Consider the following 27,890-nt stretch of genomic DNA (forward strand, 5'->3'; position numbering starts at 1 on the left):
TTTGTTCAACCTTGCTTTACCTTCTTATACCTTCACCAAATTCTACCTCATTCTACCTCGCTGTATTTTGTTCAACATAGTTCTGCTTTGTTCTACCTCATTCTACCTCACTCTGCGTTGTTCAACCTTCCTCTACCATATTCTAACTTGCTCTACCACAGTTTGCCTAGCTCTATTTCACTTTACCTCGCTCTACCTCTCATACCTGCTTTTTTTTTTACAGTGTTTACAGCTTTTTTGATATGTGTATCATTAAAACGTATATTCCTCTTTCTTTGAAAGTCAAGAAAACCTGTGCGAAACATGTTCGGACTTCTGTACTCAGCTTTCCTCCAAATATTTTGTTTAGTTTAGTTTCAGTTTTGGCCAAACATTTCGACTAGAAACGTGCTATTGTTGTTACAGTCACTGCTAATAGCAAAAAAAAAGATAATTTACTGTTTCATAAGAGTCGGGAAAATGATTCGCTCTCCCTCATCCTCTCCGTATCTAGGAATCGGGCCCCGGATCGGGATTAGCAGGTCTGGATCAGGTGACAGAACTACAGGCGACGGGATGATGTGGCCGGTTCGGCGAGAACGGACCACTGCACGAGGGGACAGCTTTATTGGAGCTTTCACAGTAACTGTAGACAAAACAGACAAAAACAAAAAAGAACACTAGTAAGTACTGTAGGTCTGAGGAACATTTAAAAAAATTGGGACAATATGCATTTTCAAAGAATGTTCACCAGGAAGAACGCACCAGGAATCTGCGGCATCACAGAGGGCATGCTGTCCTCCATGTCATCTACACCTGCGGGCATTTGGTAGGAAGACATGGCAGATCTCGGAAGGAGCATCCAGTTGGGGTCAGGGTACAGGGTGGCCGTGAGGCTGGGCAGCCCGGGGTTCTTCATTACGAGAAACCCACACAGCCACTCAATCTGCTGCCACCTATGCAGACGTTCTTGTAGACATGCTGTCACTTCCACCAGGGCATTCCTGTTAGCAGGAACATCGACATCATCCATGTGAAAGAAATTCTGAACTTCTGAATCTCACACTGGTTAAAAATAACAAAATCTAACTAATTTGGGCTTTGACTTATTTGCTTTTCCATTAGATTTTGCCTAGTCTGATATTGGGATACCTGAACTAGTACATAAATCATTACATAATCCAAGCTTGAACCCTCTGCCTCTATGCCAGATGTGGCCTGCAAGCGTGAAACATCTGGCCCATGATGTTGTTTGAAATATAATGAAGGATAAGAAAGAAAGTAATAAATAAAATACTTCTCTGGTGAGCTTTTGTTTACATTCCTCCCCTGTCTCACTGTCGCGCTCGGTGTGACTTTGGTTTCCGCCTGTTCTTGGGCTCCCTATCTTCTTATAAGGGTGTTTTTTTCCCGGCCAGGTCCCAAGTCACTAGCTAGGGCAGTGATAGTGTATTGGACCGCGACCCTGACGACTCGGGTTCAATCCCACGTAAGGAGCGGTGTGTTTATTTATTTATTTTTAAAATCCTTTCTTCTTGGGTTTACCTGCTTTGAGATCAACTGTTCTGCAATTGGGTTCAACAACCCTCTGGGCTGGAGAGCTACTAGTCTGTAGCAGCACTCCATCCCATTACACTTTTTCATTTTCCAAAACAGATTTTTATGTGTGTGGCCCGCCACCTAATGGCCAAACTTAATTGCTGGCCAATTAATTCATGTCATGAACACAAGAAGCATCATCTCTCACTTACTTGGCTTCTAAGATCTTGTGGTCCACCTGATCCAAAGAGGAACTGTGTACCACATGGAGCGTGCCCAGAACAGAGCTCCTCTTCTTCTTAATCTTCTCTGCCTTCAGACACAAGCAGGCAACAACACAGACAAACAGACATCTGTTCATTATGATGGAGTAAAAATATAGCATAGGATTATGTAAAAATCAGACATCAGATCTACCAAGGCAAGACCATGGATGATGAAATCACCATTTGATTTTGACCAAACCAATTATACACCAATTAAGCATAACATTATGACCTACTCCTTGCCATAGAGCAACTATAAGGCGCACGTAAAATTCTTTAATTTTCACAAAAATCATCAGTGCGCCTTATAATCCTTATAAAATAATGTCTGAATTCTATCAGTCAGGTATTAAGGAGGGGTAAAGCCACTCTGCTGAAGTACAGAGTTATACAGGAGTTTTAGTTTAGTCCTCTAGCACCATAGCTGGAGCAGTGTTAGCATTACCTGCTAACCACGCTAAGCGCTAGCTCTTTCACAATTGCTAAAATTCTATTCAAGTAAAAGTAAAAAAGTACTCAATTTAAAATGTACTTTGAGTAAAAGTTACATAGTTACTTTTAATTATTTGATGTAAAAAAGTATTTATTACTTTTATAAATATTATTCCACAGTATTTGTTCAGACCACCACATAAAACATTTTCAAGAACAAGTGGCATATGTTTCTATGATCTATTTTTTCTTAACTATTAAAAAGTTATGGTCATATAGTTTTACAGGTCATTATTATTTTTTAACTTGCTATTGCTATGCTTTAACTGCAATTTATATATATATATATATATTTTTTTTTTTAACTGTTTTTTTTAACATTAAAGCAGATTGTTTAATGATAAAAATACTAACACCACTTGCTTTCTCAGGTTTGATGTGGAAGTTTGAAAGCTGACAGCTCTGTCCGATGGGGCGAGGCACATTTTGAATTGCATGAGGACGTTATTGCCTCGTTATTCCACGCGTGAGCAAACGTGCCAATTACTTTTTTTTTCAGCATTTTATTTTTTACTCAGTAATTGGGAGTTTTCCAACGTAGCAAAGTAAATAACTTGTGTCAAAATGTACTTGAGTAAAAGTAAAATTACCCAATTAAAATAAAAAATTAAAATCTACTCAATTACAGTAACTTGAGTAAATGTAATTCATTACTTTCCACCTCTGCTGAAAAGTCGCTAAGTTGGCAACACTGGGAATTGGGTCAGTACCTCCTCTTTGGCGGTGGACAGCTGCTGCTCAGCACTCTGCTTCTTCACGTTGTAGTACTGCACTTCCACCTCATGGGTGAGCTGCAGCCACAGCTGCAGAGACTCGGGCACTGACCAGCAGGCCTGCATATCCAGCTCTGCCTTCTTCAGCGCCCCTCGAACCTGAGCCAACACACACACACACACACACCTTAGACAAATGATACCCATCATACCCTTTTACCTTTGAAGTCACTGGCCCTTAAACTTAAAATAAGATTGTACTGGTTTTAGTTAGAAGTCTAAAAATGTTATTCATTTATTTATTATAGAAGATACTGGTGGTTTTAAAAAATATAAATATCATTAAAAAGTTACTTTATTTCAGTAATTCAATGAAAAATGTAAAACTCAAATATGATATTAATGTATTACACACACAGAGTGATCTATTTTAAGTTTATTCTAGTTTATTTCTTTTATTGTTGAGGATTATGGCTTACAGCCAATGAAACCCCCCCCAAAAAATCAGTGTCTCTGAAAGTATTAGAATATTATGTAAGAGCAATTGGTACTTTTGGCAGTGTGGGAAGTGTGCCAAGTCCTGCTGGAAAATGAAATCCGCATCTCCAAATAAATCGTTTGCAGAATATTATGTTAAACAATCAATCAATCAATCAATCAATCAATCTTTATTTTCACTTAAGAAAACATCGAGGGTGACCCTCATTTACAATGTTGCAGAGCATTTAGAGCATCAAAGGGATTGAAACCGTTTAATAATACATTTAAAATAATAAGGAATACAATTGTAAAAAATTAAAATAAAACAATTACTAATTTGTGTAAAATATTATGTAAAATAGAAGATTCTAAAAGACCATAAAATTGACACATAAAAAAAATAATAAAGATAATAGTAAAAGAAGAAAAGTAAAATGATAAGAATGATAAAAAAATTATGAAATAAATAACAATAATGAATAAAGAACATAAGAATCTAAATAAATAAAACGTAAAAAAAAATAGTAATAATAAATTAAACAAATTAAAAATTAAAATAATAGGAAAAAGATAAAATAAAAAAAAACTCTGTTTAGAAACTAAAAGTGTAAACTAAAGTCCTGCTGAAAAATAAAAATCTGCATCGCAATAAAAGTTTGAGATCATTGATCACAAACCATCACTGATTGGTGGAAACTTCACACTAGACCTCGAGCAGTTTGGACTGTGTGTCTCTCCTCCACGATTTACAAATGAAATGTAAAATTTACTGATGGTCAGTGATGGTTTGGAGAGTCATGTCTGTCATCTGCTGGTGTTGATCCACTGTGTTTTATTATCAAGTCTAAAGTCAGTGCAGTTTTGTTTTCCCACAAAATCTTACAGCAGCACTTCATGCTTCTTCCCTCTGCTACTGACAACTTTTATGGAGATGCTGGATTTCATTTTCCAGCAGGACTCGGCACACTGCCCACACTGCCAAAAGTACCAATTGGTCTTATTATATAATATTGTAATTTTCTGAGATACTGATTTTTGGGTTTTCATTGGCTGTAAGCCATAATAATCAACTATAAAATAAATAAATGCTTAAATACGTTGTGTTAGAATAACTATCGAAAAAAGTGTTGGCATCAGCGACTCACTTTTTAAAACAATACGCAGCCCTAGTTGTCTATCCAGTAAGGGTGTGACGAGATCTCGTCGCGGGAAAAAAATAGTTTAGTGTGGACTTTTTAAGAGGGATCTGGCAACCCAGTAGCGATAGCAGCGAGTGTGGTGGCTGAGCAGTGAGAGCAGCTCTCAGCAGAAGAGGAAAATTCAGGTATTTGTATAGAAGATGCTTCTGCTACTTTTAAGTTGTATGTCTGGCTGCATTTTGGCTCCAGTGGAAACAATAAACAGTAACAGAGTGACCAACAAGACACAAACCATATATAAATACTGTAAGTAAATCCAACACGTGACTGTTTTATAGGCAGCTGTACTAATCCCTTAGCTCTGTACTGTATTTAAAAACATGTTCTGTCTCTGTTTGCATTTCAAGCATTAATATAGTCTTAATATGACTGGTTATGGTTCTGCATAGTTAAATTACAAGAGATTTAGGAGAAAAAAAACACAAACCATAGGCTTAATATGACTGGATGTGGTTTGCACTTATTGTTTGCACTATAGAAGACCTAGAAATGTTTTATTTTATATTCTTATTTCTATTTCCTATAGAATCAATGTGTGAGAGAAACCAGTCTCTTAAGTTTGCATTATATGATTTTGTCAAATAAAACTCTAGTTTTCAAGCCATTTTTCATTTTTGACGTTTTCTTTAAAATTGTTATTTTTAAACCTCGTCTCGTCTCGTGATATTAGTGTCTCGTCACACCCCTACTATACCCAACGCTAAGAGAAAGCCACACACTGACCTGTTCCAGTTCCTCCTCTGCGTAGCGGAGGCGGCTCAGTTCGCTTACAGCCCCTTGCCGGAGCTCCTGAAGCCGGTTAGCCTCCTCCTGAGCTCCCTGGATTTCATCCCTCATCTTCTCCTCCAGAAACTGCTTTTCTACCGCTACTGTCCGCTTCTCCTCCTGCGCCTGCACCAGCCTGGACAAACCGGCCACCAGAAAACACATTAATAAGGTCCATATCAAAATAATATGCCTGTTTAATGCTTTTCTGTACATTTTATACAGTTTGCTTTGATTTCACAAAAAATATTAAGCTATTTAAACATGTCCAAGAACTCTCTGTCCTGCTTGTTATTTAAGCAATAGAACACTCGAGGGAGTGTGTTACCACGAGTAACATCACGGCTCTAATGTTATTTGTGATAAAAGACAACCTTGAGTGTTCTATTGCTTTTATACAACATTCTGAGCTGGTGAGCTCCATTCTTTATGTGAGAGCGATTTTGTGCAAAGAAGCCCAATGAACATGTATAGTATTGCCCATAGGTCTATTCTAACTTATGTTGTTTAAAAAAAAAAAAAAAGTATAATATGTTCCCTTCAAATTAATTAATTTGTCTTCATATACAGCTCTGAAAAACATTAAGAGACGACTTCAGTTTCTGAATCAGTTTCTCTGATTTTGCTATTTATAGGTATATGTTTAGGTAAAATAAACATTGTTATTTTATTCTATAAAAAAAAAGATGCAGAGCTTTTAGACCTCAAATAATGCAAAGAAAACAAGTTCATATTCATAAAGTTTTAAGAGTTCAGGAATCAATATTTGGTGGAATAACCCTGGTTGGTTTTTAATCACAGTTTTCATGCATCTTGGGATCATGTTCTCTCCTCCACCAGTCTTACACACTGCTTTTGGATAACTTTATGCTCTTTACACTCCTGGTGCAAAAATCCAAGCAGTTCAGTTTGGTTTGATGATCAGCTTGTGATCATCCATCTTCCTCTTGATTATATTCCACAGGTTTTCAATTTGGTAAAATCAAAGAAACTCATCAAAGCTTAAGCTGTTATTAAAGTAATCATTTTAGAAATAAACAGAGCAGAAACTAAAAAAAGAGAGAGCTAAAGATTTCCTACTGTTCCTGCAGGTCTCTCAGACGCTGCTCTGCTCTCTGAAGGCTCTCCAGATCCTTCATCATCTTGGAGATGTGCTCTTTGGATGTTTTATTCTGAGCCTGAGCAAACAGGCAGCCTCCCACGCCCATCACCACAGAAACGATCAGCACCAGGTCCTTCATCCAGTTGTGTGGTGGCCCTGGAACACAATCAAGGGAGCAAAAGGCCAGATCAAATATGGACACGATTGAGGCTTTAAAAATGTGCTACTTCTACTGTATTCTATCCATCCCTGAACCCACACAGCGGAGTTATATTTAATTATCATTAAACCATCAACACCAGTCAAACCTACCTGGATACTGTTTTATATACAGTAATTTATATACTGTATAAAAGCCCATTAACCATCCATTTATACATCTATTAAAACACCATACTTAGTACACCAGTGACGACTTTCCTCTTCAGGACATTCCACACGATTGTGCTGGCTATGAACAGTATTTAAAAAATAAAGAAGAGCAATGTCCTAAAGAAGAAAGTCATCACTGGTGTACTAAGTATGGTATTGGTATGGATGTATGTATGGATGGATAGTGAACAGGTATGGGTGAAGATAGGAGTGGGTATGGTAGGGTTTTTAAATACTGTAGATGGGGATGGTTACGGTTATTGATGTATATACAGCTCTGGGAAAAAAAGTAGGAGACAATTAAAAAAATGATGAGTTTCTTAGATTTTACCAAATTGAAAAACTCCTGGAATATAATCAAGAGCAAGGCAGATGATCGTAAGGAAGTTTTGCACCAGAAGTAAAGGCATAAAGTTATCTAAAAGCAGTGTGCAAGACTGGTGGAGGAGAACATGATGTCAAGATGCATGATTAAAAACTGTAATTAAAAATCAAGCAGGGTTATTCCACCAAATATTGATTTCTAAACTCTTAAAATTTTATGAATATGAACTTGTTTTTTCTTTGCATTATTTGAGGTCTGAAGTGCTCTCCATTTTTTCCAGAGCTGTATATTCTCATCTATAGCCATAACCATTCAATCCATATCAATGCCATGTCTATGTATGCCCATTCCCATTGACGCCCATCACCAGACATCCATAACCATATCTATACCCATCCACCAATATTTATAACCTTCCCATTTTATACCAATACCATCATCATCAACCATTATTTCTAGGCCAATTGTCCCACCCATTTAGCTGCTACTCAGCTGTATATGATCCCCAATCACTGGTGATACCACAACACAAGGAGGGTGAAAACCAGCACATGCCTCCTCTGATGCATATAAAGTCAATCATCGCCTCTTTTTGAACAGCTTCTGAGGAAAGCGCAGCGAATCGGTTCTAATACAACAGCTCACAGACGCAGCCTTGCGCTGATCGACATCACCCTAGGAGTAATAAGGGGAAAAAGAGCCATCTACTGTACCCACCCAGAGAATGCAAGGCCAACTGTGCTCTCTCAGGGCTCCGACAGTGATGGCAAGCTGCATAACCGGGATTCTAACTAGCCTTGAAACTCTAGTATTAAAACCAAAAACATCACCCCTGATTCATGAATGGCTCTGCGATTGGATGAGGTAAATATTACTGAAAGGTTCAGAGATGAACTCGGAGTTACATCTGATCTGGACTTAGCAGGTGCTCAAAGAAGTGCTTAAATATATGACGAGCTATATTTACCAATGACATTAATCTTCTTAAAGCGCTACGAGGCCAAACCTGCTGCCTTGACCTTCAGTTGTGTTACTCAAGCCTGATCTTAGACTGGGTTTGTCTCTGTAAATCTAAACTCAAAGAGAAGTTTTGAAGATTTTGGAGGATTTGATATACGTACCCTCAAAATAACGAAGAAAGCAGCGCAATTTTAGAAGTTAGCACTGATCCTGCCTTCTTTTTGGTACCGTGAGAGGTCTAGGTCTAGATCTAGGTCAGGGGTGTCCAAAGTCTGGTCCTTGGGTCAATCGGCCCATGGTATCCCTCTTAAAGGACAAATAAGGGTTATATTTTCTGTTCTGAAAGCAGAGTTGCAGCCAGCATTTTCTTATTTGAACTGTGCCCACCATCATTCCTTTTGTTTCATTTTCACACCCCAGTTTGCCAGGTATAGAACACAACAGTAGGCAAACATTGCAAACGTACACATTCCCTGATCAGCTTACAGAGTAAGACTCGTCTGTCCTTGCCTAATTGTCTTCAATCTGGCAACTCAATGACCCCTGCATGTCAGCCAGTGCTCCAGTACTGTGTCTGTATGGAGGAGCTATTGGATAAACTAGCTATTGGTTAAAAGTTTGGGCACACTAGCATCCATCCATAGCTGTGATACGTGTTTGCATGTCGCGCAATCACCTAGCAACGAATTGGCCATAGCACAGCAACCACCTTAGCAACCACTTAGAAACAACATAGCAACCAACAAAGATACCATAGCAACAACTTAGCAACCATACACAAATCAGCAGGAACTGCAATTTGGTTATATCTACATGCGAAATACAGAATGTATTTGACAGGTTTTAGAGGTGTTCTTCAGACTCAATAATCTACAGTAAATTGTGAAAAAATTACTGATTTGGAATGTGCGGTTGGTTGGTTGGATGGATGGTTGGATGGATGGATGGATGGATGGATGGATGGATGGATGGATGGATGGATGGATGGATGGAAAAGAGAGCCTGAGTATTTTGATATGGTCCAAATGTCTATCTACATGATATGCAAAGATGTACAATCTCCATTATCCCATTTTGAAAATCGCTTTAAAGCAGTAACTCAATTAATTCAGTTACTTCAATTAACCTCCCATCCCGGTCTTGAAGGTTTCGCTCACTATCCTCTTTACTATTTGAGTTAAACAAACTGCATCAAGTCAGACAAAACCTGCAAAAGCTAAACCATGAGAGGCTATGTTTGAGTTACGTAAGAGGCTAGGCTTGTTTGCCAGTACTTACGTGTGGGTGGTCCAAACAGCACGACGTCCAACGCCTTGAGCTTCAGCTTGTGTTTATGCTGCTGGTCCTGGATCTTTAGGTAGCCACTCATGAATGACGGCTCATTGGAAGCAATCCTGGATGTTCGTTGATTAAGATAAAGCACAGATAAAGCACAGTTGAGTCGTTATCGGAAAAAAAAAAAATTTAATAACTTTGTATATAATCTATAGCATACCGGTCAATTACGCATCACGCAGCTTGATTCAGGGCGTCAGTGTGTCTTTGGTATTGTGATTTCAAATATGTTTAAAGTAAAAAAAAGTCTGATGATTTCCAATTAGGTTAAAAGAGAAAAGAATTAAGTTTGTTACTAACGTCTCGTTAAATATTGTAAAATTTGATCAGAAGATTGCTGGTTTGAATCCCAGTTATGCAGCTTGCCATCAGCTGCCGGAGCCCCGAGAGAGCACAATTGGTCTTGCTCTCTCTCTCTGGGTGGGTACAATAGATGGTGCTCTTTCCCCTCATCACTCTAAAGGGTGATGTTGATCAGCACAAGGCTGCATCTGTGAGCTGATGTATCAGAAACGAGTCGCTGCGCTTTCCTCAGAGTGCGCTGTGATGCTACTCGGTAATTTAAAAACAGGCAGTGATAGACTTTCGAATGTGTCGGAGGAGGCCTATGCTAGTCTTCACCCTTCTTGGGTGCGATGGGGGATTATACAGCTGAGTAATTGCTGAATGGGTATAACAACTGGCGTGAGAAAATTAGAAAAAAAAAACTGTTTTTTCAAAGGTTTTAAATTGAGTTTGCAACTCAGTTTGTCTTATGAAAGTGTTAAACTTGGGTTTTTATTTTGAGGCATCTGAGGATTTCAAATTTTGTTTAAAATAAAGTAGTATAATGACGTTTTCTACAAATGTCTTGTGAGATTTATATTTTCGAAGAAAGCTGGTGATTTTAAAGTTGGTTAAAATAAAGTAAAAAATAAATAAATAAATGAAGCTACTACATGTCCTATGAAATTTATAAGACATCTGGTGATAAAGTTTCAAATAAGGTTTAAAAAAACATTCCGAAGTTTGAGATCCGCAACCCGTGTCATTAAATTTAACATTTTAATTTGAATTCAATTTATAATAATAAAAATAAAGCAAATAATAATTTGCTACAGCTGTCCAAGTTCAGACTGATTTTGCCCTAAAATACATTAAAAAAATGACAAAGCCATGCTGAAATCCAGCAGTGTACACACACTGTTAACACTGTAAGCTTTCAAGGTGAGTGCCCTCTTATGGATTTAGAGGAGAGAAAAAATGTACTTATCAAAGGACAGTAAGAGATAACATGATGTGTATACACCATATTTTTCGCAATATTCGGCGCACTGGATTATAAGGTGCGTTTTATGTGGCACTAGTAAGGAACAGCGGTGTTGCCATGTTTTCCTTCTAATTCAAACTACTGTAAAAAAAAAAAAAAAAAAGAAAACTGTTTATTTGGGTGAGTAAGTTTACAGTAGGCTTAGGCTTAGGTTTATTTCCAGATTTCCATTAAGGCTGGGTGCAGCAGCATTAGCATTAGCAACTAACCGCTAGCTGTGGCCCCACAGTGCTACACTGAAGAACCCTGAGTGTTCCGGTAAACCAAGGCGATATTACCTAGCGGTTCTTCCCACATTGCTTGTTTTAACACGGTAAACGCGCAGAATACAGTCTGATATACTCACTTCTGAATGGGGAAAGAGCTAGCGCTTAGCGTGGTTAGCAGCTAATGCTAATACTGCTCCAGTCTCGATGCTGGAGAAACTTCACTGAAACTCCTTTATAACACTGTACCTCAGCAGAGTGGCTTTACTGTTCTTTACAACCTGACTGGAAGAATTCATACATAAGGTGCACCGGATTAAAAGACGCACTGACGATTTTTGGGACAGTATTTATATATAAAAGCACAACAAAATCAAATAGAAATAGGTAAAGATCAATTGTTGGTAGAGAGAGATTTATTAAATAATGGGAGAAAAGCAAAATGAATAACGAAAATTAAAGTAATAATAATAAATAAGCAATGGAGGAAAAAATGTAAAAATTCCTAAATAATACAAAATGTTGCTCAGTTTATCTGTTCTCATGTTGGGGATCAGTCTATATTTATAAGCGTTCTCTGAATTTCGCTTCTAACTACGTCAACGTCAACACCTCGGACAGTTCTGATTGGTTCTCCTCACCTGGGCAGGGTGTTTCCATTGACGCGGATCTCCTTGAAGCTTTTCTCGTACTGAGGCAACTCCACAAACTCCCGTAACCAGCGCAGGACATCGTCCTGAGTCCAGTTATGAACTGAGAGAGAGAGAGAGAGAGAGAGAGAGAGAGAGAGAAAAGAGAGAATTGTGGAATGATATTCTTGCATAATGTAGAGTGGCGCAGTGTCTGCTTTTCAAAAAACACTGTTCACTTCTGACTAGCACCTGTTAACTTAAAACTGATGAGTTTCTTTGAATTAACCAATTTGAAAACCTCTAGAATATAATCAAGAGGAAGATGGATGGTCATAAGCCATCAAACCACCAAACTGAACTGCTTGACTTTCTGCACCAGGAGTGAGCAGCATAAAGTTATCCAAAAGCAGTGTGTAAGACTGGTGGAGGAGAGAACATGATGCCAAGATGCATGAAAAAAACTGTGATTAAAAAAACAACCAGGGTTACTCCACCAAATATTGATTTCTGATATCTGTCTCTTCTTCTTTCTCCATCTTTCTCTTTCTGTTTTTTGCATGTTCTTTTTTCTTTCTCGCTCTCTTACTCTCTTCTCTATCTTTTTATTTCTTTCTCATTTATTCCCTCTATTTCTCTCTTCTTTATATCTCTCTTACTCTCTCTCTCTCTCTTTTGCATGTTTTCTTCTCTTTCTGTATATACCCCCCTCTCTCTCTCTCTCTCTCTCTCTCTCTCTCTCTTTCTTTTACCTTCTGAGGACTTCCAGCCTCTCCACAGCTCCTCCACTGTGATATGCTGGTCTTCTCTGTGCAGTTTACTGTGTTTGTTGGTCTGCTGCTGCTGCTGCATGTCTTCAATGATGAACTGTACACACACATACACACACACACACACACACACCTACTGTAAAAGCCATCAGAACTCATTAGTATATCATCAGAACCAAAACTTCGGTCTTTTTTTTTTTCCTTCTCTTTTTCCTTCTTCTTTTTTTAGTCTCTAAGGGTGCTTTCACACCTGCCTCGTTTGGTCCGGACTTTCGGACTTTTCAGTTTGGTCCGAACCAAAGTAGCAGGTGTGAAAGGGGCCGCGAACCACGGTCCGGACCAAAGGACCAGATTTTGGTCCGACCAAGAGAGGTGGTCTCGGTCCGGATCTTCTGAACCATGGTCTGGTTCTCCTGCAGTGTGAAAGCGCTTTTCTGGATGGTTCAAACTTTCGGATCAATTACAGGAAGCTGAGCAGGCGTTCCTCAACAACGGCAGCAGCAGAAGAAAAATATTACTGACCAACTACTACTGACTGCAGCCTGCGGGAAGACGGAGTCGGACGTCCAGCGAGTCCAGTTCCACCCACTTTGTCCACGCCCCACCTCGTCAGTCTCGCAGGCTTGTAGTGTAACAGTATTTACACAGTATTTAAGCCGGACGACGCGGCGCATTATATTTAAAGTCCGCCAACTGCCCTGTACATTGTTTACTTCAGAGGCGGAGCTAAGACATGATGCTGACAAAGTGGGCGGAGCTGGACGCGCTGGACGTCCAACTCCCCCTTCCTGCAGGCTGCAGTCAGTACCCTCTGAAAATAACCGGAAAAGTCATATTTCAATAAACATCAATAAAAACTATTCTTGCTTTTGCCTTTTTACCATAAAATATATTTTATGTGTAAGATACTGTAAAATGTATTCAGAAAGACCTGTAAACACAGGTTCTTCTAGTTCAGCCTTTTTTTTAATAGTCTAATGTTGTGGCTGTGTTGAATTTTACACCATCTATTCACCCATTCCTTCAGTAATTAGATTATTAGCAAAAAGAATCCTCAAAACATGATGCTCCCACCACCATGTTTCACAGTTGCTATTGTTTTTTTCCCCACAAATATTCATTTTCAAATTACAAATTATGAATTGACTTTGTGCGTTTATAAGCAAGTGTGTCTGTGTCAGAAAAACAGAGATAGAGTATGAGTATGTGTGTCTTGGAATGTGTCCTGCAGTGTAACTGGACCCTCCATGTGATGGCCCCTGGCATGTCCTTCACATCTCAACCCCCCGCCCCTCCCCCCCCACCCCCCAGCCAGTACTATGGCAACAGGGACGAGAAACCCAATCCTACCCAGATACATAGCGTCCACTTTCACACCGAGCAAGTAAGCAGCTCCCGAAACCACCGTCCACTGACTCACTCAGAAGCAGCCAAAAGTTTGGACACACTGACTCACCATTTTCTATGGATTTAGAAAGTGATTAAGCCCTCAGGATTCAAGACCCTGGTCAGATCTAGTCACCTAAAGTTAAATATTGTCCAAGTAGTAGACTTGTATACTCGTTTTTTTTGTGAACAATAATAGAATATAATCAGAATAGTTCATTTTATTATTATTATTCTTATTTTATTTTTTTTTTTTTTCAAATTTTTCTCATTTTCTCCCCAATTTACACGGCCAATTACCCAACCCACTCATTAGGACTCCCCCCATCACTAGTGATGCCCCAACAGAACACACCAGGAGGATGAAGACTAACACAAGCTTCCTTTTCGAGCTGCTGCTGATGTAGCATTACAGAGTAGCATCACAGCGCTAACGCTTGGAGGAAAGCGCAGCGACTCGGTTCTGATACATCAGCTCACAGACGCCCTGTGCTGATTGACATCACCCTAGGAGTGTTGTGGGGAGAGAGCTCTTTCATCGTCTCACACCGCAGTTACCTCTACACTCTCTTCCACCTCGATCCCTCCATCCTGATCATCATCCATCTCGCGGTGGATGAGTCGCAGAGCCTCCAGGCTGAAGTGGTCCGCCTCCGTCACACAGGGAGGAGCCACCTGCAGACACGCCTCTGGGGGTCAGAGATCACATAAAGGAAACAGTGAGTCAAACTGTGTTAAAAAAAAAAAAAAGAAGCATAATCAAGTCTATTAGACATTATTACTGTTTGCGGAGAGTGTGTGATGATTTAGACATATAAATAGCACCAGCTAACACACTTTCGCTTCTCAAAACATGTGCTCTGTCAACATTCTTCATTCTTTTTTTTTTGTGAACATATATTTTTTTTCTCCAAAGAACAGAAACATATAGACACAACATAAAACACCATGAATAACCTAACACACTTTGCACACACCCCTCCATCAAGAGTATATATATAAATATATATAAAAATAGATAAAATATACATAGAATATATATATATATATATAGCAGACATCCACATACATCCACCTACATTAAAATTTACATACAAGCACTAACTCAAAGCACCCCTACATAATACTATGTAACAAATACCCATTCATTAGTTTATTTCAGTTTATATATACATTATCTTTTATGAAAGCAATAGATAGCTTCTGACCAGTATCGGATTTGTAGCTGCTTTAGCACGATGTAATCTGGCAGTGGCCCTCTCCAGCATGAGAACGTCAATTAAAAAAATAAAAAAATAAAAAAAAATAAAAAAAAATAAAGTTTTTTAAAAGAATTTTCTCCTCCAAAGAGGACATTCTTCATTCTTTATGGTTTGCGCTGCAGTTTTAGAGAGAGAATCTACTAGAGAAACAAAGCTGTTAGCATGTTAGCCTGTTAGCCTGCTAGTCTGCTAGCCTGTTAGTCTGCACAGCATTACCACAGCGTGAAAGCGCAGGTCAGTATCCTCCGCAAAGACTGTTAAGATACGAACGCGCCAAAGTCAGAGCTCACCTGGCTCTCAAAGCTACGTTACACCCAAAACACACCCATAAATAATTAACAGAATCAGTTTATGTCTTTTGCTCTTTTTTAAGCTGCTCAAGGTGTATTTTTTTTTTGCACCATCACCATACCAAAGACATCGACACGCCCTACATCCAGCTGCATGATGCCCAATTATGCCCTGTTAGCCTGTAAGCCTGCTAGTTTGCCGCCCTTCTGTTGCTGTATTGTAACCGAAAACCTCAGTAATCCTGTCTAGCCAGACTCTAGCTGACTCCTTACACTGCTAATATTAGCTGGTTAGCTAATATTAGCGACTGTGCAATCTTAACAATCTTTATAAAAATAAAGTGAGATACAGAAGTCCTTCAGCAGTTATTGCCCACATTGCCTATTTGCCAATGTACTGACTGAACCCTTTGTCTGCGTTTGTCTGCGTTTGACAGCAAAGAACTTTGAATAAACGTACATTTTTTGGTTGCACTACATCATTTAAAGTTGATGATGGAAAAACAACTTTAAAACAAAAGTTCTCTAATAGACAACATTATTTTCTAATAGACATTGGTTAACCCTCCTGTTATGTCACGGGTCAAATTGACCCGTTTTAAAGTTTGAAGATCCTGGAAAAATAGTTAAATTAGTGTAATCAACATATAATATGAAAATGGTTCATCTTATAAATTCGCAACCATCCTCTGCAAAAAAGTAAAACTAAAACAAATTTCAATGTTATTTAAAACGATTGAGTTTTATATGTTAAAGTAGTGAAAAAAGTTTAATCATATATATATATTTTTTATGAAAAACGAGTGAATTATCCTAATTGAAGCATGACCTGTTAGAGATAAGGAACACAATTCCACTAAATATTGATAGAACAATTAGTAATGGAGTTAGTAATTAAATATTCGTATTGCTTATTAGGATTTTTTGGGGGGGTTTCAGACATCCTTTGGATAATTAAACATGCCCCGGGTCAAACTGACCCCGGAACACGATTGCTGTTCCTGAAAAATGAACATAAAAGGGTTAATGTTGGAATTCTGACGCTGAATCAACTTTCATTTAAAGGTTTTGAATGGTTGAAGCTCTAAAGCTACACTCATCAGTGCTTTTAGGTGCTGTTTTATCATTATTTATTATTTAAATGTCATTTTCTACTCTGCAAGACCACAGATTCGACATATTTAATGCTATGTTATCGTTGTTGTCAAGAAGCAGTATTCTCTTCACTTCTGCAACTGAGAAATAGTCCAATGTTAAGCTGAGGTAAAGATGCTGTTGCCATGTGGGTCAGCCAGACGTGACTCTTCCTGTAGAAGTCTTTTGAAATTGTAGGAAATAGTAATCTGTAATTTCTCTTAAAAAAATACTCCTACTTTTAATAGAGTTCTCACAGAGTTCTCGGTGTTTCTCTGTGTCTTTTTCTCACAGCTCACAGACGCAGCCTTGTGCTGATCGACATCACCCTTTGAAATGATGAGGGGAAAGAGCGCCATCTACACACCTTAAAAGAGAGAGCAAGGCCAATTGTGCTCTCTCGGGGCTCCGGCAGCTGATGGCAAGCTGCATGGCCGGGATTCGAAACAGCGATTTCCCGATTGTTGAGGCAGCACCTAGCCCGCATGACTGCTATTATTTATAATTCTAAAATGACTTCATTTACTTTTTAGTACAGTACATTTGACAGTTTAGTGCTAACTTTTGTACACTGGATTGGCTACTGACTGCACCCGAAGAAATAGGGGTGCTCTAAAACGTCTGACCAATGTGCACAAAAAAATAAATTCTGACATCGAAGATCAATGTCGTTTTAATGCAGTAGCAACGTAATAATTAAAGTTTAAAACCTGGTGTTTGTTATCCATGCTAGTTTTAGAGACTCTTGCCTATTGTAGCTTGACTTGGTTCCTTCCTCAGTCCGGCGTACTGCGGTTCCGTCACATTACTGCTGTAGTCGCATCTCATCGGCCCGAAGAGTGCCAGCAGAACCGTGGCACAACAGATCAGCATGGTGAGTCCGGGGATGTCCTGTAAACCAGAATACATGTTAGTAGGTTCAGCAAATGAATATGGTGTCCATAGCATAGTTGTTTAAATTTCATTCAAACCCTGTGTGCACACTATGTTTTTAAAATCAACATTTCCTCTGGGCGCCGAGTGGTCCAGCGGTCTAAAGCGCTGCCACTATGAGCGGGAGGTCGCAGGTTCGAACTCCTGTTTATGCAGCTTAACCATCAAGCTGCCGGCGCTCAGAGGGAGCACAATTGGCCCTGCTCCCTCCATGTGGGTAGACGGCGCTCTCTCCCCACATCACTAAAGGGTGATGTCTGCAGCACAGGGCGTCTGTGAGCTAAAGTATTGGAGCCGAGCCGCTGCGCTTTCCTCGGCAATGCTGCATCTGATGGCTGACTTCACATGTATCGGAGGAAGCATGTGTTAGTCTTCCCCCTCCTGGTGTGTTGGGACATTACTAGTGAAAGGGGGAGTCCTAGTGAGTGGGTTGGGTAATTGGCCGTGTAAATTGGGGAGAAAATGGGAGAAAAATTAAAAACAAAATTATAAAAAAAAAAATTCTTACATTATTTTGTGTTGTAACTGCTTATTACTGGATGCAACCTAACTCCTAACTCTTGGACCCAATCCCATTTCTCTTTTGATTTCGGCTGGAACCCTAATAAAAAACTATTTTCTAACTCTGTTACAAGAGGAAAGGGTGACATTCTCCCACTAAGTAATTGCTTTTTATTACTAAATTAGCTTTTATTTTATTTTTCTGTTTCAGTGAAAATGGTGCAGCCCCTGCCGTCTGTTGCACCAATTAAGGTGGAATATGAAAGATAGCTAGCTAGCCAGTTAGCTAGCTACTGAGGCGAAGTACTAGCGATTAGTTTATGATAGTCATGACTATAGAACTTTGAAACTACACATTAAAGGTTAAGGTAATAAAGTGGTTATTGTAGTTTTAATAAGAAAAATACTCAAATTTGTGAGTTTCTTTGGTTGCGTTTGCCGCCATCTTGCCAGTGATTCTCAGGAGTCTGCCACACGAGTGTGAAAAATCTCTTCTTATGGCCATGTAGCCCCAACACTTCCCCTGACGTCTAGCTCTCTGTCAGAATCCGACTTCCCTTTGTGTACATGGACCCCAGAAAGAGAACGATTCTTTTATTTCTTTTTATAGGCAATTCTAAGCAATTCCACCGAATGGGTGCCATTTGCTTGTTGTAATTTTTCAAATTAAATATATATATATATTTTTTTTTAATCTTTTTTCAACTCTAAATCTAATAACACATGTATTTAACTATTCAAAACATGTACTGGTCAAACTAATGCAGCTTTATTTAATATTTTACGATATTTCAAGATTTTTAATCTGAAGATGGTTACAAAACTCATGTGAAACTCATTTCAAAACATGTTTAAAAGCAAGTCCACTAATTCATTTGTTTTTCTCTCAAGAAAGTCTTTATTTTGAAGAAATGGTTGACTGCATGTTGAAAGAATTGAGATTTATGACCACAAAAAAGCACTCCTGTTACTGGCACTCACTCCTGTTCATTTTTGAGTAACAGCAACTAAAGTAACAGGAATGAGGTTTTAGCATAGAATTAGCAAAAACATGAAAAATAGCTAAATGGCGGCTATGCTAATAGCATGAGGACACTGAGCACAATAAAAAACTGAAAATAAATAAATAAGATCTAAGAATTAATTTAGGTAACAGGACTGAGTGCTGAGATTGAGCTCCTCAGTCAGAGTTACAATAAGATCAAATATACAGAAAAATAAATTCAGGAACTTAATTCTGGTCTTCCCATGATCATCAGAAAGAACCAGCTGATGTCACTTCATGTTGAAGATGTGACTTGTAGAATGTTTCAGATGGGGTAAAGTTTTACAGTAACAGGACTGAGTGAAACCCAGAGACACAACTAAAATGTGTATTTTGGTCAGACCAAACTCTGGTCCTTGATTCCAGACTGTGGTTCTCAGCCCCTTTCACACCTGTTACTTTAATTCAGTTTAATTCAGTCCAAAAGTCCAGAACAAACAGGGTATGTGTGAAACCACCATATTCACTAACCTATTCACACCTTGACAGAAGCCACTAGAACCAGATTCTCTTTAGCAGGTCGGGTTTTCATTTTATAGCTGAGCAATCACTGAAATCTTGGATAAAGTTGGTTAGAAAATGTACAAAATGAATGAAAACAAATCTAATCCACTACTGAAACTCAATTCTTTCCTCAAAGAAGTTTAAAAACAGAATTTCTTACCAAAACAAAAATCTCAGAAATGCTGAACACACACAAAAGCCATTCAAACAACTGATGAACTCCTCTAAAGAAAGAAAAGACTTCCCCAAAATCACCAAAACCATAAGAATTCTTAAAACTAATTCTAGAACAGAAGAAATGTTGGAAATTTTGGAATTCTCACCTGAAATGAACGGGAAAATCCTTCAATCTAGCTGAAGAGAGACATTAAATTTGAAAGAAAAGCAATCCACAAGCTTTAAATCCAAACCGTCTGTTCAGAACAGATCCCAGAAGCAACAGAAGGTCTTGAGAACTGTAACGGTAACTCCACACTGTAGATTTTCCCAGTTTTGTTGGATTGTGGAAAAAAAATCAGTAAACAGAACGAAGATGGAGAACAGAAGAAATGTTGGAACGTTGGAAGACCCAAAAGTCCAGCCTGGGTTTTTTTTTTTCTCAAAAAACATCTAAAAAACGTGTAAATTCACATAAAGGAGGTCCATCAATTAAAAGAAACTCAATATACTCCGATATTCCCACAGTTTAAAGGTTTAAATCTTCTACGAATAGTCCAGGGTTCTCTTGCTGCTCTGTGGTTTAGACTGTGTCCATCCGACTCCACATGAGTGTGACTGTAAACTCTGTGGATCTTCTGCCTGTGTGTGTGTGTGTGTGTGTGTGTGTGTGTGTGTGTGTGTGTGTATAAAGGCTAAAGATAACCTGGCCTGCCCCTCAGCGTCCACACGGCCGAGTTTAAACCCTGCGTTCTGCGTCCGGCGCTGTGGAACAGGACAGAGCGGAGCTCAGTGGAACCGCCTCGTTAAAGCAGAGCTGTTTTAAACCTGTTAGAAAAAATCACCAGGCAAGCAGCCAGCTGCGGGCCTAAGACACACACACACACACACACACACACACACACACATACACTCAAAGTATCTATATATAATATATAGTAAAAATACACCCTATACCTACTAATAAAACACCCTTTATATATATTATATAGAATACAGTGTGTACAGTAGGTATCTGTATATAGTTGCTGTCCAATCTCTCTCCTGTTAAAGTTGCTGTTTTGGAGATACGTGTTTTTAATTGGACAGCAACGATACAAGGTATCATACGGATTCTTCCCTACCGGTCAAAAGTTTTTAGACACCCTATTTTTTTCCCCCCATTTATTTGTACCATTTAAGCTCTTCAGGTTCTGTCAATAATAATTATTAATAATTATTAATTAACTAATTAATAAATTTGGCCAAGACTTTTAATGAAAACAAACGAACTTAAAACCGAAAAGAAAGTAATTTTAGCATTGTAATGTTTTTTTTAAATAAAATAAGTACATTGTAAAAGTATATAGTAAATAAAACTGTAAAACGCTTTATTGCACTAGATGAGAAAAAAAAAGCAGCACTGCTACTAAAAAGTGCTAGGAGTGTTCTTTTAACCTGTAATGTATGTGTGTGTGTATATATATATATATATATACGTACGTATATATTTAAAGATCTCTATATAGTCATTATTATCTCCATATGTATTATATATGTAAGTAGATATATGTAATAATGTCCAATTTGTATTATATACCGTATTTTTTTTAAGGTGCCCTAAAATCCTTTAATTTTCTCAAACATCATTATCAGGTTTCACTACACGCCAAGTCTATTTCATACAGGATTTCTTAACACACACACACACACACACAGTGCAGAAGTATATTTAGAGAGCTATCAGATGAGACTCTTGCGCTCTCATAGGAACACACACACAGTTTTAAGTTACACCTCCACCTCGTCTGCCCTTAACTCACAAAAGTTGTTTGTGTGTGAGAGAGACAGAAGGTGGGTGGGGTTAACCTTTGACCCTCTGAGTGCGCAGGACTGAGAGGTGTCAGTCTTTGTAGTTTGTCAGTGTTTGAATTGTGTTTGTTTATTCTGACCACCAGCTGCCCAGAGAGCTCCCACACTCAGCACCAGCTGACCAAGACTCCGCCCACCTCAGACACCCAACCAGCACCCATTCTTCTTAAAGCTCACCTTCCGTCGTTTTTTCTTTCATTTTAAAATGTCTAGTTGTGGTCTCTAGTATGAATGAATGACATGTGAGCCGTTTTTGTAAAAAAAAAAAGTGCTCAGGTGTCTCTGTATAGCTCTTTTTTAATGGACTGTTTTAGGGGTGTGTCCAAAATGACCGGATTCCAGCTTTGCTCATAAATATTCATACATGCAAACAGCATGCAAATATCTCTCCTCTGGTTGGCTAGGAGCACTGCGACGCCCCTCCACCGCTCTGCCGCTCACTGCCTCCCACCTCCTAACTGATGAGCGGTGATGTTGCGTCGCTTCAGCTCCGCCTCTGGGAGTTTCTCGAGCCAAGGTGGGCTGGTCTGTGAGTTTCTGCCTACGTAGGCAGAAAGATAATTCAAAATTCACCCGTTTTTCGGAGGGGGGGAGGGGGGATTTCTTTGCTTAGCTCCTGCAGACAATGGGGGCTGCAAAACAGTTTAATGTGCAGGTGTACACATTCAACTCGGAGAGACCTACTGTATTCCACAAAAAACAAGAAAAATCGGATTTTCGCGGAAGGTGACCTTTAAAGTTTTTTAATAATGGGTTTTAGAAAAGTAGTGAACGCTGCTCATACTGCGCTCAGTGTGTAAACAACATGAAGCAGCAAAGAGAGCGTTTGTTCATAGTAGTATACTAGTAAATTATCCGGCTGGTTTTAGGCTCCTTTCCAGCAGTTTAGCTCAATTACAAAATAAGTATATTTAATAGCTGGGACAGATCGAGAGCAAATCATGTTCTCACCACCAAGTGAACCACTCCAGAAAAAAATTAATACCTGGTTCCTAAGGAATTGCATGCATTAACGCTTTAACGTTAACAGCCCTTTAATTTTGGGACTTGTGTGAAAATTGTCTATAACAATCACTGTAAACCCGAGGAAATCAGATCGTGCGTATATAACAATCATATGTTTATTTATATAACATTATGATAGATCACTATCATAGAATTAGATTAGAATTAAAACAACTATATAATGATTATAATATATATATATATATATATAAATATATATATATATATATATATATATATATATATATATATATATATATACATATACGTATATATATATATATATATATATATATATATATACATATACATATACATATATATATATATATATATATATATATATATATATATATATATATGTATATGTATATATATATATATATAATGATTTCTTAGTCAAAATAAAATGAGACTGAGCAATTTTAATAGCTTTCCAAGACGGTGGCTACCTTCACTGTCCCCACGATTCAGAGCTTAAGTAATAAGATTTTTACTATAATAATAGTTTCCTTCTTATTAATAAATGCTATTGGCTATATATATATATATATATAATGACATAGTACTTTTGTCTTGTTATTGAGCAAAATAGTTAACAGTCCATATAGCATATAGCTCTACAATTAGAATTCAATTACAATTTTTCTCAATCAGTATTTTCAGAATAATTCATTGTTTCTTGTTTCTACTCTTAAGCAATTTATATAAAAGCCATTAAATGACTGTCATATGATTGTGTGTTGTCTGAAAAAAAAAAGACTATTTCATGAAAGTGTGCTGTAATATGCTTTTTGTCCAACAGAGGGCAACAAAAGACCAGATATATTTTCTGTCGAGTTTCAAGAATATATAGCTCTGGAAAAACTTCAGTTTCTGATTTTGCTATTTATAGGTTTATGTTTAAGTAAAATGAACATTGTTGTTTTATTCTATAAACTACAGATATTCTATAAACTTCTCCCAAATTCCAAATAAAAAATATTGTCATTTAGAGCATTTATTTGCAGAAAATGGCAAATGGCTGAAAAAACAAATAAAAAAATATGCAGAGCTTTCAGACCTTAAATAATGCAAAGAAAACAAAAAAGTTTTAAGTTCAGAAATCAATATTTGGTGGAATAACCCTGGTTTTTAATCCCAGTTGTCGTACATCTCGGCATGTTCTCCTCCACCAGTCTTACACAGTGCTTTTGGAAACATTTATGCCACTCCTGGTGCAAAAATTTAAGCAGTTCAGCTTGGTTTGATGGCTTCCGACCGTCCATCTTCCTCTTGATTATATTCCAGACGGTTTCCTTTTCTGATATGTATTTCTTTGGGTAATTAACATTAATATTCTAATTTAAACCCACAGAAATGTGTTTTTAGGTTTTATATACAGGCAGGGTGGGGGGTATACAAAAAATATTTTTGTTAATTTTATCTGATCAAAAAGCATTTTCTCACCTTAGGTATGATTCCCCAGCCCATGAAGTGTTACGACAGCACCTATATTGTTCCTACTGTTAAGAGAGAATTCACACAAAGTCCACACCCACATCAATCAAATATGTCTCCTACGGCTAAAACAGAACGATACATAGCAAAAACGAAGGAGATTGTACCTACAGGATCGCTCCCATCTCGTCTTACCTCTTTGACAGTAACATGGCAGGAGGCATCTTGCAACTTGCAGGCTCTATACTGGGGTTCCACTAAGCTCTGTGCTTGGTCCCCTTCTTTTTTCACTCTACACTCCACTGGGGTTCCACAAGGCTCGGTGCTTGGTCCTGTTCTTTTCTCACTATGCACTCCACTGGGGTTCCACTAGGCTTGGTGCTTGGTCTTCTTCTTTTCTCACTTTACACTCCACTGGGGTTCCACTAGGCTCGGTGCTTGGTCCTCTTCTTTTCTCATTCTACACTCCACTGGGGTTCCACTAGACTCGGTGCCTGGTCCTCATCTTTTTTCACTCTACACTCCACTGGGGTTCCACTAGGCTCAGTGCTTGGTCCTCATCTTTTTTCAATCTACACTCCACTGGGGTTCCACTAGGCTCGGTGCTCGGTCCTCTTATTTTTTCACTCTACACTCCAGAGTTTCCATTAGGCTCGGTGCTTGGTCCTCTTCTTTTCTCACTCTACACTCCACTGGGGTTCCACTAGGCTCAGTGCTTGGTGCTGTTCTTTTCTCACTCTACACTGGTTTTATCTCTTACCTCAGATAGGCTGATGACACTCGATTAAACCTTTCTTTTTCTCTTTCCACCCATCAGGTCTCTTCCAATGTCTCAGGATGTCTCACTGTCTTATTGTGGATGACATCTCATCACCTGAAACCCAACCCAAGACTTACCTACTGTTCATCCGAGGAACTACAGGTCTTCAACACAATCTCACCTTCATTTCATTTCCTTCGAGAACTCACTGGTCACTCCATCGGCAGAAAAACTAAGCCTTGAAGTAGTCATGGACGACAGAAGCATGTTCCAAATCTGACTAGTCTGATTATGCAGATTTCTTCTTTATAACATCTAGAAAATTTGACTGTTTCTCTCTAGGGAAACCACTGAATTGCTTGTGAAGTTTCGACTCATTTTAAGACTAGACTACTGCAACTTCCTTCTGGCTGGTCTTCCTTTTCAAGCCTTCAAGCCCCTGCATGCAACCGATTCAGAATACAGCAGCACGACTCGTCTTCAGTCTTCTCAAGTTCAGTCATGTCTTCTTTGCTGTGTTCCCACCACTGGGTTCCTGTGGTCTACCAAACCAAACATGGTCCAGCTCCCCTTTAACTGTTGGTAATGGTCAAAGCCAGATCTGTATACCAAGAGCTCCTTGAGCTTCCAGTAAGGCTCGATTCGACCTACCATTCCTCAAGTTCCACAGAAGAGAGACATCCCGACTCTTCTCCGTCCTAAAACCAAGCTGGTGAAACGAATTTCCAATGGTAACGCTTTCTCGCTGATGTGGAACTGGCACCGTTCTGGTTCGCAAACCTTATTTTGAATCGGTTTGCTGTGTTTCCATCAACAAAAATACAACAAAAGTTTCCAAACCGAATAATACTAGGTTCTTCTGCGCAAACCATGACCACATTTTGTTCACCGCCACTGTGGCATGCCCTCAGTTGATGACGTACGATGTGGCGTTTTGACGGTTCCTCTAAAACTGGTGGAAACACGGACCGGTTCAGTGAAAAGCACCACGGTTCTTACAAGCCTGAACGGAAGTTCTTTTGGTAGAAATGCGCTATCTGTGTCAGAACCGCAGGGTCACTCGTGGTCTTCAAATGCTGACTGAAGACTCATCTTTTTTTTATTTTTTATTTTGTTAAGAATTCCTTAACCTCCTACACTTTTCTCCAAGGGGGTTTAACATTACAGAAGCTTGCTGTATCTTTCTGATCTTAGGACATTTCTATTTTTGATGTAATCAATGAAGCACTTTTGTAAGTCGCTCTGAAAAGGGTGTGTCCTAAATAATACATTTCCCTTTTGCTGATATCAACATTAGCGTGTCAACCTGAAATATTCACATGGGAACTGGATTTGTTGGCACAGTTTAGACAAATAAACACAAACTAGACCAGCCTTTACAAACATGAGTTGTTGTTTTTTTTTAACTATTCCCTCTTTTTTTTAAACAGACAGACATGAACAGGTAAAATGATACACTCCTTTTGTTTTGCTTCTTAAAGCAGGTAAAGTGGCACAGATAAAAAAAAGGCAACTAGCAATGACAGATTAGCACAGTTAAAAAATTCAACTCAAAAAACATCAGACTCAAACGAAGGCCTCGGTGAAACACTCCGGAAGACTGTAATAAAATAACACTGAAAACATCCTTGAAAAGTTCTCGACCTTCACAAAGTTGACCTCTAGACTTGAACAGAGGTGGCAAATCCAGGTGCAGAAAGCAAAAGTCCACTTCAGAATTTTGTTCCAATTGCGTGGGCAGACCTAAATGTCGAATTAAAACTGCATGGGCACATTTGAAAGCCAAATTAAAAATCCATCCCTAAATTTTGTCCAAATTCTTGGATGTTCTAAAATTAAGACTTTTAGATGTTCTACAAACTTGACCCAAGAATTTTGTTCCAACTACATGGACACATCTGAACATCGAACTAAAAATACACCTCAGTAATTTGTTCCAATTACATTTGCTGTTGCAAAAGCTGAAGTAAATTTTACCCCAGGGTTTTGTTCCAACTGCCTTCGATGTTCAGAAAGTCAAAATAAAAAAAATTAAAAAATCCAGCCCAGTATTTTATTCCAACTACTTGGGCTGATAGCTGAATTAAAAATCCACCACACCACATTAAAACTAAAATAAAAATGGTTTGGAAGTTAAACAAAAAAATCCATCCATTCCAAGAGTTTGTTCTAACCAACTGGGCAATTCTGAAAATCAAATTGAGAACCCACCCCAGTAATCTGTTCCAACTGCCACGGTTAGCTGTTGCAAAAGACTTGAACTGTAAAAAGTAAAAAGTAAAAGCAAAACTTTAACTCAATGATTTTCTTCCTTGTTGCCTAAAATTCCTCTGAAAGAAAAAGTAAAAATCCAAAATCCACCCCAGGATTTCACAGCAGAGCTGCCTGAGCAGTTGGACCATAATCCCGGAGTGGATTTCTACTTTCTAGACATGGATTTGCCACCACTTTGGTCTGACACAGCAGTGGAGTCATCGTGATTTGATATTACTCAGTTTTAGTTTTCATTCAGGCACAAAGGGTTATTTTCAACTAGGACACACACACAGTTCCCTTCAGTGACTGAGGGGGGGGATTAGCACAGCTAGCTAGCACACAGCTAGCTAGCAAACATTTAGCTAGCACACTGTTGAGCTTGCTTTTCCAAATTATCACCAACCAGATAAATAACGTACAGTCTGATCAGACATAGTGTGTAGTGCTTAGTGTGTGAATTCTTCTTCTTTAGCTTTACGCTGGAGCTACGTTGCTAATACAACACACCCTCACAAATTAGCATTATGCTAAGCACTTGCGTGAATCACTTGGATTAAATTCATGAACTCTTCATATTTAAGTCCACCTTTAGAGATAACAGCACATCAGAAACCATATACCGTATTTGTCCGAGCTATAAGGCACACTATCGATGAACTATGATCTATTTTCTGGTCTATTTTCATAGATGAGGTGCACCGGATTATAAAGGGTGGTGGGTAATTTATGTAAAGCTAAGTTAAGTATAGAAAACTAATTCTTTTAAAAGTTAAACAAGCATTAGATGTTAATCTACACAGATTTCTCTCCTGTCTTCTACAGTAAGCTTAAATTTCCAGATTTCCACTAAGGTTGGGTGCAGCAGCATTAGCATTAGTGACGGTTAGCCACGGTTAGCACTTGCGCTAGTAAATGCCGCCCGATAG

General features: G+C 38.5%; 1 protein-coding gene across 7 annotated transcripts in view; it reads right to left on the reverse strand.

Moving 5' to 3' along the window:
* Positions 1 to 20,398, reverse strand: part of stim2a (tromal interaction molecule 2a) — a 28,251-nt gene extending 7,853 nt beyond the window's left edge. For all 7 annotated transcript variants that reach the window (XR_007429555.1, XR_007429557.1, XR_007429553.1 and 4 more), the window contains exons 1-12: positions 19,820 to 20,398; positions 17,263 to 17,404; positions 14,386 to 14,516; positions 12,424 to 12,538; positions 11,684 to 11,795; positions 9,471 to 9,586; positions 6,514 to 6,691; positions 5,392 to 5,569; positions 2,987 to 3,148; positions 1,731 to 1,831; positions 745 to 983; positions 439 to 625 (exon numbers count right to left, since the gene is read on the reverse strand). Coding sequence is in view for 1 of the 7 variants with exons in the window: in XM_022681689.2 (XP_022537410.2) it covers positions 439 to 625; positions 745 to 983; positions 1,731 to 1,831; positions 2,987 to 3,148; positions 5,392 to 5,569; positions 6,514 to 6,691; positions 9,471 to 9,586; positions 11,684 to 11,795; positions 12,424 to 12,538; positions 14,386 to 14,516; positions 17,263 to 17,386 (1,643 nt within the window). In the remaining 6 variants the exon portion in view is untranslated. The remainder of the gene's footprint in view (positions 1 to 438; positions 626 to 744; positions 984 to 1,730; positions 1,832 to 2,986; positions 3,149 to 5,391; positions 5,570 to 6,513; positions 6,692 to 9,470; positions 9,587 to 11,683; positions 11,796 to 12,423; positions 12,539 to 14,385; positions 14,517 to 17,262; positions 17,405 to 19,819) is intronic.
* Between the last annotated feature and the right edge of the window lie 7,492 nt (positions 20,399 to 27,890).

The sequence above is a fragment of the Astyanax mexicanus genome, chromosome 25 (assembly GCF_023375975.1).
Source record: "Astyanax mexicanus isolate ESR-SI-001 chromosome 25, AstMex3_surface, whole genome shotgun sequence".
Lineage (NCBI taxonomy): Eukaryota > Metazoa > Chordata > Actinopteri > Characiformes > Acestrorhamphidae > Astyanax > Astyanax mexicanus.